The sequence below is a fragment of the Crassostrea angulata genome, chromosome 2 (genome assembly GCF_025612915.1).
Source record: "Crassostrea angulata isolate pt1a10 chromosome 2, ASM2561291v2, whole genome shotgun sequence".
Classification (NCBI taxonomy): Eukaryota; Metazoa; Mollusca; class Bivalvia; order Ostreida; family Ostreidae; genus Magallana; species Magallana angulata.
This window is the reverse complement of record NC_069112.1, coordinates 12,943,986-12,959,499: the sequence shown is the minus strand read 5'-3', so window position 1 is coordinate 12,959,499 and position 15,514 is coordinate 12,943,986. Positions and strand designations below refer to the sequence as shown.

Below are 15,514 nucleotides of genomic sequence, written 5' to 3'. Positions count from 1 at the left end.
CAGATATTAATTGTTGGGATATTTTAAACTGTTTTGTGTTTAATCAAATAGAAATACAACGATGGTCGACGTCTCTTAAAAATGGAATGAAGTTTCCTAGAATGATGTTGGTAAAAACATTAGACAAAGCTGTATATGTATTTTTTTCCCAAATTAATAAAAAAAAGTGATGTTATAGAGAACAGAAACAGTACACAGAGACAATTTTACGCTTATTTAATTTTATTTTAAATCTTTGGTGTTGGTTATTTTTTAATTTTTGGTTGGAACATCGTAGTCAAGTAAAAAGGAAACATTTGATTAAATGTTGTCTTATATTAAAGTAGCAATGCATATATATTATATATATATATATATATATATATATATATATATATATATATATATATATATATATATATATATATATATATATATTACTTATTAGGTTAGTTACTGACTCACTACGGAAATATGTGTGTTGATCAATCTCATAGATGGCGAGGCGAAGCTGAGCTGTCTATGAGATTGATCAACCCAATATATTTCCGTAGTGAGTCAGTAACTAACCTGATAAGTGTTTTGTTTTCTCCAGGACTATCAAGCGACATATTTATTCACAAATAGCGGTGATCTACGCAAACCCATGTATAAGATGCCTTACATCTCGTCCAATTTAACTCATTTAAACTCTTCAAAATGTTCAATCTCACCTTGCAAATACTCTTTCAAAATCTTTGCTTCACCCATGTTTACTTACAATGTTTTGTTGGTATTCAATTTTAAATGTTTTCTCCCTTCCTCTGCAGAGATTTGAGCAAATTTCGACGCTGCCATTTTGTTCTACTCCAGACAAAACAATGTGACGTCAATATTCTAAGGGCAACTACTCTAATTTTAAAGAATTTCAAAGGGCAACTACTTCAAATACTTTAAGAACTTACGGCATGCAGTTTATGTATGAAATACTATGAAATGTCGAAATGAGTGAGCGAAGCGTCGACCAATGACGGCCATATTGCCTAATATTATTTCTCACAGAATAAATATAGGGATATATGAGGCAATCACATGCTATGTTTAAATCAATGAAAATGTGACATTTCAGTCCAAGGGAAAACATATATATATATATATATATATATATATATATATATATATATATATATATATATATATATATAAGACAATTTGTTGACGGAATTGATATTTGTATTTATAAATATAATTTATCACATGTTTATCTGAATAAACGGTGGATATCACTCATAGGTTAAATTTTTAATATTACACTGTGTGTTCTTACGCCACGTGACGTCATAATTAAACATTAAGTAGGTTTAGGAGGTTGATTAACGTAGAATGAAAAAGTAAATAATTAAGTATTAGTCTAAAGATCTTCCAAAATCACGATATTTAGAAATGCACAGCACTTGGACTTACCTTCTAACAGAATCTTGGCCAGTTCGATGTTGGATTTTATCGTCAATTTTTTTTTTCGGAAGTCCGTTCCTCTGTCAAATTGGTCACCAATGTAGAATTTGTTTTTATTCAATTTAGCGTTTGCCTCTTTTTTGTGCCGCTTTCGTGCAGAGTCCGTTAGCATATCCGATTTTCTGCCTCGCTTTTCCAACATATTTGTCTCCACTGAGCATGCGCTATTCAATCTCCGATTTGTTGAACCCAGGTCACCTGCATATCTCCACGCTAATTAGAAAAGTTTGTCTTTGTACACAGGCCTTAAAAATCTTTTAAAACAGTATAACAAGTTGTATATTTTGTAGAATTATACCATTCTAGCACTTATTCAGTATTTCTTAAAAAATCAAATAAATAACAGCGTATATGGCTTTAAAAATGTTGATTTGTTTTGTTTATATTTCATGAATTCATAAAAAATTGTTCGATATGAAATGTTCATGTGTAAAACTTCAAGACACTTCTTTTCCTTGCGTAAAGTCGTTGGTGTCTTGCAGTAATGTGTTGTGCGGCTCACAATTACTTTTTTTTTTCAAAAAAAAAATTGAGATAACAAAATATGTTGAAAAACTTCTAACAAGAATTTCTAATGCTTTGCGATGGTATATGATTTATATCCCCTCGCCAAGGCTCGAGGATAGCAATCACACAACATGTTGGATAAAAATCATATACAATCGCAAATAATGAGAGATCCTATATATACTTGTATTACCATAACACGTATAGGGCATGAAACACGAATTGGTTGCCTGGGACAGTTTTAAAATGTATAACATTTTTTTATGTTTTATAGCCAGTAAGTTTTTGCGATAAGCACTTTATCGAGTTCGTTGTTAAATGTCCTTTTATAGTGAACATATTATTGCACATAAAAGAACCGGGGCACTGGCGGATTTAAGAGGGGGGGGGGCGTGGAGTGCGCACGCCCCCCCCCCCCTAAAATTTTCAAAGTATGCATTACTCTAGATGATTTGATAAATTTTACATAGAAAAGTTAGCATTTTGTGTTTCACTTTATTTATAATTATGTCTGACTCAATGTTACACCTCATTGATACACTAGCTGTGTTATGCTGACTGTAATTCTGCTGCTCTATAAACATCTATAAACATCTGATCCTAATGCATGTTCACAGGTTCTGATTACAAACCAATTAAACTGTGTTTAAGACAAGCAGTGTTGGTCTTTCCATTATGGTGGCTGCATCAAATTCACAAGGACCCTGAACTTGGGGCGACTGCGCTGTTATTTCCCTAATGCGATGCAAGCAGAAGTTTCCGAATAACTGTATATTTTTTGAAATTTCTTCTAGGTAAATAGATTATTTCAATATAAGAATATTGAAGATTTGATGCATCAGATATTTCTAACAGCTAATAGGGGGTTACCGTAACGTTATTAGAATGTTGTAACTTTGATAACCTGGTTAATTTTGGGAGTTCATAAATGCCTAAAATATTTTGTTTTTAATCTAATACATGTATTAGGTATAAGTAACAATATGTGTTAAATTGTTATATACATGCTATAGGCTTTTGTGTTAAGCGTACATAACTAAAAAAATACCACTATTTTGAACCTGGTTTTACCTTCAAAATACACGAAAACCCAGGAGCTTCCGGGATCTTCGCCCCCACCAGGGCTTTGCCCTGGACCCACGGGGGGCCTCAAGGCGGGCCCCAGACCCCCTGTCTCAATAGTTTTATCCACGCCCCCCCCCCCCAACTACAAATCCTGTATCCGCCCCTGCGGGGGTAATGAAATCTACGCGAACCAGATGAAAGTTATAATGATTTTCAATAAAAATACTAACAAGCTGAATAAAAAATATTTATATCATTCTGTTGGTGTTGTTAAACAAAAGAGCGTGATGTGGATGTGAATGCTATTTTCATTTATTCATTATAACAGCAATTTGCCGCCAAAAAAATGTACTTTGGAGGTATTGAAAAGCTCAATAGTTTCAATTCACTTCCTCGTTGTTATCAGTTGTTGGGTATCTTTAAAAAATATAATTAATTTCATTGGTCATAGATACATCTTATCGTTAGAAGTGGATAACATATGTTAAAGTATAAAACTACACGTCTAAGAAATAAATACATATATTTATAGGCGTATATCCATACTGACGCACATAAGGTAAATGTAGGATTTATTAATGCTTATTTTTTTGGGGCCATGTACTATATATTCAAGCAACCGTTATATATATCATCAATGTATCATTTAGGATGAATATATGGATACAAGGGTTGTTTGATTTGTAATGTGTATTGTAAGATATCTCAAAAAGCATTCAAATCAAATAAACATTACATCCCTTCAAAGTTTTCTCCGCGGTTTGATATTCATGATTTCAATCTTTGAATCCATTTCTGAAATGCTTCACGGGACGTTGATATATGTTGACCGCTGATGAACTGAATGATGACCGAGCCAAGGGATTGTCGAGACCAGATACAACTGCAAAAAAGAAAAAAAAGTCGCAGGTGGCTAGATCTGGAGAGGTTGTGGCAAAACGGTAACCTTCTCCGACTTCAAAAAGTACTTCACAAGCTTGGGTTCATGTGTTGGCGGATTACTATGAAGTATGAGAACATGCCAAAATCCTGACACTGGGTGTCGTTTATATAATTTCTTGAGCTTTTCTGGTAAAACCGATCGGCGACGCCTTAAATAAAATTTCTTTGTTCTTGTGTTTGTTTATTTGGCAACTACAGGCCTTTTGCCGTGTTCTGATAACCAAACTTTGTTTACAGTTTTTAGTAGTTGATTATAATTATCTCACCTTGCAGTTACTCTGGCAAAACGAAAGTGAAATAGTGTTTGGACCCAAGCACAAATCATTACTGCTGACAAGACTCAGTTTTTGAAAATTGTCGATAAATTCAATGTAATGTATCTAGAAGCATTGCTTTGCAAGGAAACTTATTTATAAATGCTTTGAAAATAGTCAGATTTTAAACGGCACGATTAATTAAGGTATTTTTGTGTTTGCATGTTTTTTTACGCAAGAGTTCAATAAGATGTATTATTAAAGTGCCATTTCAACAGCCATAGCGTTTGGAATCAAAGGCAAAATAAACATTATTAATATGTGTTTGTAAAAAATGGCTACAATTGAATTCAATTTTTAAAAATATTTCGAATAATGATACTTACTGCATCGTAGTTTGATGGCGTCATTTTTATCATTAATATTACTTCGTCTATAGCTCGATATCATCCTCAGAAAAGCTCAAAAATTCATATAAGAAAAAAATGTGCATAATTATTCAAACTCAGCTGAGAAACTACTTACCGTGCGAAAGTACATATCGTTTATTTTTGAATATATATTAATCGATAAAATTATTTCATGTCAGTACTTTAGCACTTTTATTTTTTTCTGGTTTCAAATACTGAATAAATGTGTCGTTACCGGTAACAATATTTGCTTTGTCATTGATTGAATTTGAAACAAAAAAGAAAACATGTTTAGCAAATGCGTAGCGGTTTTAAGTTTTTCCCGTTTTTCACATATGTCATTATATCCTGTATCCTTCTTTCGTACAATCAAAATACGCTTCAAAATAAAATACACCCATATCAGAAGACACATTTTTAAAGGATTGTCTGAAGATGATAGTCCCTTTGAAAAAAATTTGCTTAAAGAAAGCTAGCTATCTTTTATTAACTGATATTCCAGGAAAATTGTATACAATATTTTATAGTTACCATTCAAATTTATCTTACATTATCGGTATTTAAGCAAACATACATGTTTGCATAAAACAATTGGTTACGTCAGCAGCCATTGTGGTGGTCAAATGATAAAAATAATGGAAAACATATCAATGACGCAATCTGACTTCCATTTTATCGATTATATGGTTCAAATATCAATAATCACAGATTTGATTTAAAATTCCGTATATGAAATCATCTGTGTTTGTGGGACATTGGTCTTGGTCAGAATCCAGTCAGTTGTCTGTTAATAAATCATTAAGTTTCATTGGACAAAGCTAAAATATAGTTTAAGATAACAGGAATTCACAAAACCAGACATATACAGATAAGATGTGTGATAGATACAACTGTTATGTAACAATTTGTACCTGCTGAACCTTTATTCAGACATTCATAATAATTGATAAGATAAACGCTCGCAAAAAGAACTTTTATAAACTTTTTTTTTATGATAGAGCAATGTCATTTTTTTTTAAAAGATATATTTTCCTCTAAGTAAAGATTCATTTGTTTACAAAGATGGTAGTTAACGTGGTGACGGGATCATGAGGAAATCTTAATTGATATCATTTGAGCTAAATCTATTTCCCATTGGCAAAATCATTTTTTTTAAACAGCATAAGAGGTTTTTAGTGCATATTAACAAATGAGCAATATCAGAAGAAGCCTAACTAATACAACGCAATTGTTTCATATTTTTATTCCATTCCATGATTTGTTTTATCCTTAATTTGATAATTCATTTTTTCAGTATGTAAACGGGTTGTGTTGCATGAAAAAAGAACAGAATGGCAACGCCAGGGGTGGAATCTTAAACTGAGGATCAACAGCAGGATCTCTCTTATTTGACTGTGAAGCAAGAATTTAAAGATCGGAGTACATCAAATCAGAGACCTTCGAAGATAGCTGTTTTTCTTAAATGGGTCATTACCTTAATATTTGCTGGGATCTTCTTAGCAAACCTTGTTATGAGCAAACTTACTCTGTTTGGTCTTGTTAACGGCTTGAAGGCTGAAAAGGATGCTACAGTTCTCAATTACCAGACGTATTGTATGTGTTTTGTCCCACTATTGACACCATACATAATCTCTCTTTTGAGATCGCTCTGGAACATAACTGGATGGGGCCATTTGCAGGTGTAAGCGCAATGCAATTCGGGTTCATCATTCCAATAATATTCTACACCATTAAAGGAAATAGAGTTTTTCGACCCTTATCATTTTTGTCGATAATCATCATGCTCGCAGGTTCAGGATTGATAATATTTATTTACATTAAGGAATCGAGAAGTGAAGCATGGGCTTTGGTTGGCGTTGTTGTTGTATTTTAGTCAGGATCAATCAATCACGACGGCTCTGATTCGTCGGAACCCTTGATGCAAGGTTCGTCGTCGACTATAAGCTATCATACCTTTCACTCAAGCTCTAGTAGTAACATGACTGGAATAAAGAACATTACACCAGACGGAAACAATACACCCCCTGATAATGCCAGTGCTTGGAAAGTTGTACTGAGTTCTGCTTTTTTCAAAATCGTTATGATTATAAGCGCGATTTTTATACTGTTTGCGATGAAAAAGATGAATTTTCAAGATGCATGGGACTTGGGGTGGAATGGAGGACTAGTGACAAAACATGCCGTTTAGTCATTGCCCACATTGCAACGAGTTTAGTTGCATACGTCACCGCTGTCTTTGCGTGTCGTACATGTATAGATCGAGGAGCGTTTTTGATGCCCCTTCTATTCTCATCTCCTGTGGTCTATATTCTGCTGGTGTTATCCCGCTCTTGTAAATGGCTTGAGACTATTCTCAACTAACCTTCAATGTTTTGTGCAAACAGCGTAAACGTTGAGTACAGTGTTTGTGTGTCAATGGTGTTTGTCACATTGTCGATTGGGTCAATCATATCCTCAATTTGCTTTATGGATTCCTTACTGAAGCGATATCTCCTCCGAATTTCCTCGTCACACATATTGTCAATAGAAAAACGTTCGCGAAAAATTCTGTCGGCTCTTCTTCGCCCTAATTGATGAAACATCACGTTGGCCGCCATTGTTACTTAGCGTTATTAAGCGTTGGTTAATGGAAGACTTTTCTGGTGTCTGAAAAGACAGGTTTTACTCAAAGAAACTAAGGAAAAAATCACTTTTATTTTATTGCCAAATTCATAACCAATCATTTTCCCCATAGAAATGTTCTAATTGCATTACACTATTAAAGTTCTGGATTTTTTTCCCGTTAAATCTCTAATTTATGAAATTAACCTCCGCCAATTTTATTTTGTTGTCAATTTTCTCTACCTGTATGACTAGCTTTGTAAGTTTTGTTGTTGTTTTTGTTGCTGTTGTTTGTTTTAAATTTTTACATCTTTCAGCTTTTCTGGTATCCGACCTATAATAGTGTGATGCTTGAACAATGGATGTTTCTTAATAAGAAATAGAAGTAGAAAAATACAACAACGACGCATCTAGGAGAAATGACAAGAAAACCCGAGTTTGCATATGTACAACTATGTATAGAGATGTAACGTTTGTTTATAATAATAAATGAAATACTCTGCAGCATATTATCATATAATATGGAGCACAAGGCTCAGTGGTCATAGGCGTAAGGCAAATTTCCCGAAAGATAGCTGGTTCAAACCCCGCTGTGGTCCGTTCATGTTGTGCGTTGTGCCCCTAAACAAGGCACTTTATCTACATTGTCTCAGTCCACCCAGCTGAAACCGTTTAACGGCTTATACTGGGAGTTAACCTACGATGGTCTGGCGTCCCATCCAGTTGGAGGTAATGACTCTTATCCGCTTAAAACCAGAGAAACGGGCGATATTCACCGGCCATATGAGCCCAATGACACGGGGAAGGATTTTTTTTTAAAATTTAAATGTGGACTCGATTTATTTGTGCTTTAATAGAATTAAATTGGTTATTAGCAAACATGATCCGGTTGTATCAATATTTAATTGTTTATTAAAGCATTATTAAACTCCATATATTTATTGAGTCATTAATTTCCGTTGTATCAAAGTTTTAATGAACGAATCGGTTCATTAAAACTTCATTAAATTTTCACATTTTAATGATGCCAATAGGGCTTCATTAACGCTTAATAACGCTAAGTAACAATGGCGGCCAACGTGATGTTTCATCAATTAGGGCGAAGAAGAGCCGACAGAATTTTTCGCGAACGTTTTTCTATTGACAATATGTGTGACGAGGAAATTCGGAGGAGATATCGCTTCAGTAAGGAATCCATAAAGCAAATTGAGGATATGATTGACCCAATCATCGGCCCCAAAACGAAGAGATCACAAGCTCTCTCTACAGAGTTACAGGCACACCACTGACAAATAAGACTTACTTTACCATAAGCCTCTGCATATACTGTTTGTCAATGGCCTCTGTCAAGCAACAATAAGGGCTAGCTCCCATTTGTTTAACTTGATTACGTCACATATGTCGTCATTTTGGTGGCGGATCCTAGAAATTTTTTAGCTGATACTGAAGAATATTGATTTAACTTGTCACACAAAAAGTGGAACTGTGCATTTTTTTTCAAATATTCCTACTTGTCTTTATCAATTTACGCTTTGATTTTGTTTACACTTTGATTTTTTTTGCAAAAAAAAGTGACACCGAATTATTAGAGTTTAATCACACCCTGACCGAAATTATCACCTCATAATATTCAAAGAATGATTCCTTATTATTTATATAAGGAATAAGGAATCATTCTTTGAGTATTATGAGGTGATAATTTCGGTCGGGGCGTGGTCAAATCAAATAAAGCCCGAAGCCTTCTTCGTCAACTTTGAAATCGAAGGAATCTACCCGAAGCTGATGATGGAATTCAAGACCACGAGACACAAAATGTATCGCGATGATGTACCACATTGCAAGTCGCAGATTGACTGGAGAAGAATATGCACTCTCCAGGTAAGCAGAAATTTTCTGTAAATCTGATTTGTGAATGAGTTGTAGGGCGAGAAGTTCCAGTGACCACTCTATGCTTCAGGAGACCGGTCAAACTTTTATTTGCAGTTTTGAATGCTTTATCGTTTATAATGTCTATATTTCGACCGATGTCGGATAAATGCCTGTTTATGGCGGCTCTGATTGCTTTCATGGTATTTTTATGATATTCGGAGGTATGCTCCTTTTTCGAAATATATAGCTGATGACGAACTTCCCATCATCAAAAGCGAATTCTACAAACTAGCTGGCTTCCCTGGTGTTATAGGGTGCATAGATGGCACCCACGTACGAATTCAAGCGCCATCTCAAAATGAACCTGCATTTGTAAACAGAAAAGGCTTCCACTCAATAAATGTACAAGCCATCTGTGATTATACAGGTGGGTGTGGGTGTGTGTGTGTGTGTGTGTGTGTGTGTGTGTGTGTGTGTGTGTGTGTGTGTGTGTGTGAGAGAGAGAGAGAGAGAGAGAGAGAGAGAGAGAGAGAGAGAGAGAGAGAGAGAGAGATATTGAAATCTACGTTCATCATTTTTACTTTGCATGACATTTAACTTTCTTGAAAGTGTATTTTCTTTTGTAGGCAGATTCACCAACATTGTTGCTAGATGGCCCGGAAGTACACATGACAGTCATGTATTTCGTATGTCAGGCATTCGACAAACAATTGAGGAGAATTTTCACTCGATTAACGACGGGGTTGTTCTTGGTGACAGCGGCTACGCGTGTAAACCTTACCTAATGACTCCGTATCTAAGACCATCGACTCCGGCCCATGAACGGTTTAACTCGGCCCACTCAAGAACCAGGGTAACTATAGAACGTGCCTTTGGTTGGTGGAAGAGACGATTTCAAGTTCTCCATGCTGAAATTCGGATGACACCGGAGAGAGTCTGTACAGTCATAGGTACCGTACAACTCTAAAGGCAATGTACATGTATTGATGGACTTGGGAACAAGTTAATTTGTATTTCCCAAATTGATCTGCATTTTCAAGTTTTTAAGTATAGATAGAATGAACGTATCTTTTGTGTACTTGTAGGAGCGTGCGCAGTACTTCATAACCTGGCTATTCTATTTCGGGAACCAGTTGTAGATGACGGCCAAGACGTGGACATCGATGGGGATATCCAAGGACAGTACAATGGACCCGAAGATGGGAAGAACATCAGAAATTATATCACATTGCATTATTTTTAAGAAACCACATTTTCCCCTTTTGCTGTAGATGGGTGTGTGAAGTTTGAATGCTACCCAAAGTTATTCCGATTTTTTCGTATATTGTATGGGTATTTATATGATTTATAAATATCGAAATTGTGTCAATATGCGGGTTACATCGGTCGGTAAAATTATATGGAGCACAGCAGTTAGCAGATCTAAGTTCTTATTTATGAAATTAAATGTCAGAATAATCTTTTACATTGTTGTGTTTTTCTAACAATCAGAGAATTATTTTTTGATCAAAATTTTAAACAATTACCAAGAGGGTTTTTTTTAATCACAATAATATGAACAAAAAGAAAAAAAATATAAAGACACTTTCTATTTTTATATTAGTTTATTAATTGTTGATCATTTTTATTTCGTTTACTAGTCCTCGGAAGGCATTTACAACTCTTGTCGTAGCTTCTTGTTCATAAGCATGTAGAACGTCGTTTGTTCCCGTAGTTTCCGTTGTTGCTCTACCAATACGGCGTACTGCATTTGTGTCACATCTTCAGGTCAAATCCTCTTACGCCGACCACTATTTCCTACATTTCTTGACCTATAATGCATATAAATGTTTATTTTTGAAAAGTGTATACACAAAATCATGTAGATGGAGACAAAGTATAATGTCGAAAATTATTATAATTACATGCTTGACTCCATACAAGTCGTCGCAGTTGTGACTGTACTTGAAGTAGGTTTTTCTGTTGCTTCGGTAGTGGTAAGACTCTCGTCGTTTTGCGCCTGCTCACAAATTTCTTCGGTGACCTGGTCTCCACTTTCTTGAACACTTGGAATCAGCAATTCCGTCAAAATTGACACAGTAGTGGGGGAGTCAATCACCTCTATGTTGCTTTCGTCTGTAATGTTAATGAATTTATTATTATTGTTTTTTCAAATGGTTGTTGTTTTTTGCATATTTAAAAAAAAATACATCATAATGAGGTTCAAAACTACAACTAAATTTAAGGCTAAAAATGTCTTTTAAACTAAATAGAAAAGCACTTTTACTAACTTAACCTGAATGCATCAAATGATTTTTTTTTTCTCATTTCAAAAATTTCGGCCATGGGTTATTTAACCCATTTGCTCTTAAAGAATGTGTTGCAATTCCTATGCTAATTTTCCCTAAAGGAGTTGCAGACAAAATAGAAAAATCAAAGTTACAGAATTCGATGTAAATCTTTTTTTCATGCAACGTTGTACATAAAGCAGTGTAGAATTTTATTTGGAAAGTTTGAACTAACTTATTTAAGACCATGAAATAAATTTGAAAATGGTTACACAGACAAATGTGGCAGATTTCACGCTATATGAAAGGGGAATCCTCATTATTGTGAAAAAATGCCTCCTTGAAACAAAGTTAATTTAATCTAAACGTTTGGAGTAAGACAATTTCTTGAAAACTGCCATTTCCGATTTTTGTTTCAACGAGGCATATTTTTAATTAATCTGACTTTTGGAAAAAATCATGAATACCTTTGAAATCTAAAAACTACGTATTAAATTTTCCCTACTTCAGTCATATCTAGGATAGTCGAGTGGTAACGCAGTTAGGATAGATTAAAACTGTGTCTTATATTTTTGACTGGGTTCGAATCCCGAAAAAGTTGGAATTTATTTTTAAATTTTATTTCTTTTAATCGCATGGAAAGGTAATGTGTAGAGATAATTTAAGAATGTCAGAATTAAGTTATTTAAACTCTTGTTAATGTAATATTTTGCATGCCTGCTTATCTTCCGCGTTATAAACTTGAAAAACATTTTCTTCTGAACAAAAGATTTTAAAACAATGTGCATTTGTACTTAGTATGCATCAATGTAGAAAGTTGATTTTTCACCCTTTTTATGAAATAAACGGATATGCTGATTTCAAAGTTATACATTCACAGGTTGTTTAAAGCAAACAAAATCATCAGTTTAGAAAGTTTGAATCGGCGATGAAGCAATAGATTACTGAAAATTTGTTTGGAAAATTTGTACTTTTTTTTTACTAGACTTAGCGTTTATTTAGATGCTATAAAAACATACATGTAGGATGATTATAATTACAACTTTGACGGTTTTGAAGAGCCAGAATAAGATTTATTCATGTATCTCAAGAATGCTATTTTAAACACTCTGGACAGTAGATATCAAATTGAGATATGTTAACATTTGAATACAGAAAACATGTATATGGTTATCTTTCTAACTGTATTTGGTGGCTGCCGTGTTCGATAGAAATGCGCGTAAAATGTTTGTTTATTTTGCCTCCGTAGGGAACATACCCGCTATGCAAATATAGTCGTCTACGTAATGTGTCTATATTTAGATGCGACTCTCAAGCGATACGGATATTTAAAGGCGCTTATCACGTTAGGGAATAGTCCCATTGTTTTGCAACACCTTCTTTCATATGTTTATATTTCATTAAAATCTTGTTAAAATCCGCTCCTTGATATCCACCACAATTACTTTTAAACACAAGGTGGCACTGTCATACGTGACGTCATTTTGTGATTGCATGAATGAATGTAGTTCAACATGTTCGGATCGGATGTGGATTGATTATTGAATGAATGGATATTAATGGTTGAATAAGGATACACAGTGACTTGTGGAGGATACTTAAATGATTTTGACGGGGTAAGTGATTATCATTCAACATACAGGTGACATGGAACTATATCATTGTGGCGTCTACTGCTGTAAACAAATTTTAAACAAAGGGAGAAAACTCGTTTTTCATTTGAATTCAATGATATCAAACAAAAATCTGATGTATGATATTTGAGTCATTTTCATTTATAGTAATTAAGAATGTATGTGTTTACGCAGTTACATGTACTGTATTGTTAGTGATGAAAATACCATCCATAGCTGCTTAATTTTACTGCTTTAATGAGATACACATATATATACACAAAATACAATAACGTTATCTATATAGTGGTAGTTACGACTTTGTTAATGCGCTTGGAAAAAGAAAAACAATATTCATTTAAATTTTATTTCAATAATGAGTCTGGTTTTACTTACCAGTGGACTGCGTTTCAAACCCAGACAACCCATTAAATGTAGGCGAGTCTTTGTAGAGATCAACGATCTTCTCACTCACTACCGATAGTGGTTTGGCGCAAGGGCCACCACCCGTCTTTCTCTGGGACAGTTTGTGGCTACTGAATTCTTTTTTTGCAGTCTGGTGCATATTTGTCCACTTTGTTTTTATTTCTTTAATCGATCGATTTGAAATTCCTAAAGCATTAACCTGTGACGTGATATTTTCCCATACTTTCTTCTTCTTTTCGTTAGTGTTCGTATTCGTAAACTTGCTGTTAATTGTGTCGATATTTTTTTCAACCAAGTCAGTAGCTGTATTTCGCTAGTGTCAAAATCCCCCCCCCCCCCATGTTTCTACTTAAGTTTGTTTGGACGTCGGCGTCTGTCATCTTGCTAGAATGTTTACAAACAAAGCAGACGCCCCGGAAGTTGACGAGCATAGCATTATGGGTAATATTTAAAGAATAAGAAAGCTTTAATGACTCATTAATATTAAAATGCTGCATTAACTAACGAACCTTTAATAACGGTTTTGTACAACAACCTTTAATGTGTTTATTAACTAATGATTTGTTTAGAATTTAATGATTCATTAGGCTTAATAACACATTAAATTTAATGAACCGTTGATACAACCGGCTCCAGGTATTAAAATTTTGGAATTTTAAGCGGAATGAATTTGAACTTTGTTATTGCCAAGACAGGTGAAAGATCAACACAATTTTAGAATATTTTACGTAAAACTGGTAGAGAATATAAGTACCAATGTGATTTGTGCTTAGGAAACCTACCAATTTACCCCAATTTTTTGTTAATCGCTTCTGATTAGTAAAAATGTGCATTATTTTGATGATTTTGTGGAATGTTTCAACAGTATCTTCCTTCAACGAAATATCTATTTCTTTCCAAAGCAAGAACTTCCAAGTATATGACTTAACAAAGGATTTTTCTTAAAAATATGTATGATCTAATGTCACTAACTACCTGCGCTGATGCGATGTAAATAGATATTTGCAATATTAGGATTATCAACATCGGTGTCAATAAATAAAACATAGATTTTAAGAAATACTCCTGGTCAAAATATTTTTGTGATGATTCAAATAATATCGTTTTCCATCCGTCTTTTAGCACCGGGACGCCTTAACATTGTTGCGAGGGGATCGCAAGGTATACAGGGGTGACAGGCGGTATACAGTGGATGACAGGGGCTTCAGTGACACACAGATGATGTGACTTGAGCTGACAGGGGTAACTGTGTAAACACAGGGTATGGCAGGGAAATGCAGTCGATTTCATACGGACAAGCGAGAGCCAATAGTGGTGTGTACAGTTCTAACGAATTGCTCTCTTTTTCAAAATTATTTACATATTACCACCGAGGTTGGTTCACCGTCTAATCACACTGTTTTTAATTAACTATACTCAGATTATTACAGGGAATTCATAAATTTCAAATGAACTTTATTGCATTCATTGCAATGAGTATCAGACATAAACAGTTCACAATCACACATTTTGTCGGACATAAAATATTGTCTAACTCAGTTTCATCTATCTATCTAGCTATCTAGCTATCTATCTATCTATCTATCTATCTATCTATCTATCTGTCTATCTGTTCTGCACTTAAAAGATTGAATAGTGGTACATGTAGAAATACAAAATGTAGTAACAGAAATAATTACTCAATTTTGAGAACTAAAAAGGGCTTCTATAATTTAAAAATTCTTTTGATTTTACAATCTGTATCAATAAAGAATGCTATTGCATCGCTTATTGATAAAAAGTGTGCTGTGCATTCGCAATGCTATTAGCCACACATCATTAGCAGTTGGAAGTACCAAATGTTAATTAAATAAATTAATATCATGAGGCGTTGCAATTGCATAGCGCAAAACATATTTATATCGTTGAGCAGCGTTGTATCATTAACGGTTGTTGCACTACCAGATTCACCTGTCATCTTGTTCATTCTAAGCATAAATAAACAGTTTCTAACGATTAATTCATTTGAAGTTTAAAACTGGAATTTTCCCTTCAACATTCAATGCTTAGTTTACATAGCGAGGAATTGTAAGTTCTGTAACTCGATT

At 34.2% G+C, this 15,514-nt stretch overlaps 2 protein-coding genes across 2 annotated transcripts; one reads left to right on the top strand and one right to left on the bottom strand.

The window, feature by feature from the left end:
* Positions 1–9,117: 9,117 nt before the first annotated feature.
* On the top strand, positions 9,118–10,364 carry LOC128173914 (putative nuclease HARBI1). The gene is made up of 4 exons (XM_052839581.1): positions 9,118–9,130; positions 9,369–9,548; positions 9,748–10,071; positions 10,207–10,364. Exons 1-4 carry the CDS (start codon positions 9,118–9,120, stop codon positions 10,362–10,364), a joined length of 675 nt encoding a protein of 224 aa, XP_052695541.1.
* A 525-nt stretch (positions 10,365–10,889) lies between these two features.
* Positions 10,890–13,613, bottom strand: LOC128173913 (uncharacterized). The gene is made up of 3 exons (XM_052839580.1): positions 13,398–13,613; positions 11,026–11,236; positions 10,890–10,932 (listed from the first exon to the last, which is right to left on the bottom strand). Exons 1-3 carry the CDS (start codon positions 13,564–13,566, stop codon positions 10,890–10,892), a joined length of 423 nt encoding a protein of 140 aa, XP_052695540.1. The 5' UTR covers positions 13,567–13,613.
* Positions 13,614–15,514: the final 1,901 nt, after the last annotated feature.

Coding starts and splice junctions, on each gene's coding strand:
- LOC128173914 (XM_052839581.1), top strand. Junction 9,549..9,747: donor AGCCATCTGTGATTATACAG/GTGGGTGTGGGT, acceptor TTTCTTTTGTAG/GCAGATTCACCAACATTGTT. Junction 10,072..10,206: donor GAGAGTCTGTACAGTCATAG/GTACCGTACAAC, acceptor GTGTACTTGTAG/GAGCGTGCGCAGTACTTCAT.
- LOC128173913 (XM_052839580.1), bottom strand. CDS start 13,566: ATGCACCAGACTGCAAAAAAAGAATTCAGTAGCCACAAACTGTCCCAG. Junction 11,237..13,397: donor GTTTGAAACGCAGTCCACTG/GTAAGTAAAACC, acceptor TTAACATTACAG/ACGAAAGCAACATAGAGGTG. Junction 10,933..11,025: donor ACTTGTATGGAGTCAAGCAT/GTAATTATAATA, acceptor TATGCATTATAG/GTCAAGAAATGTAGGAAATA.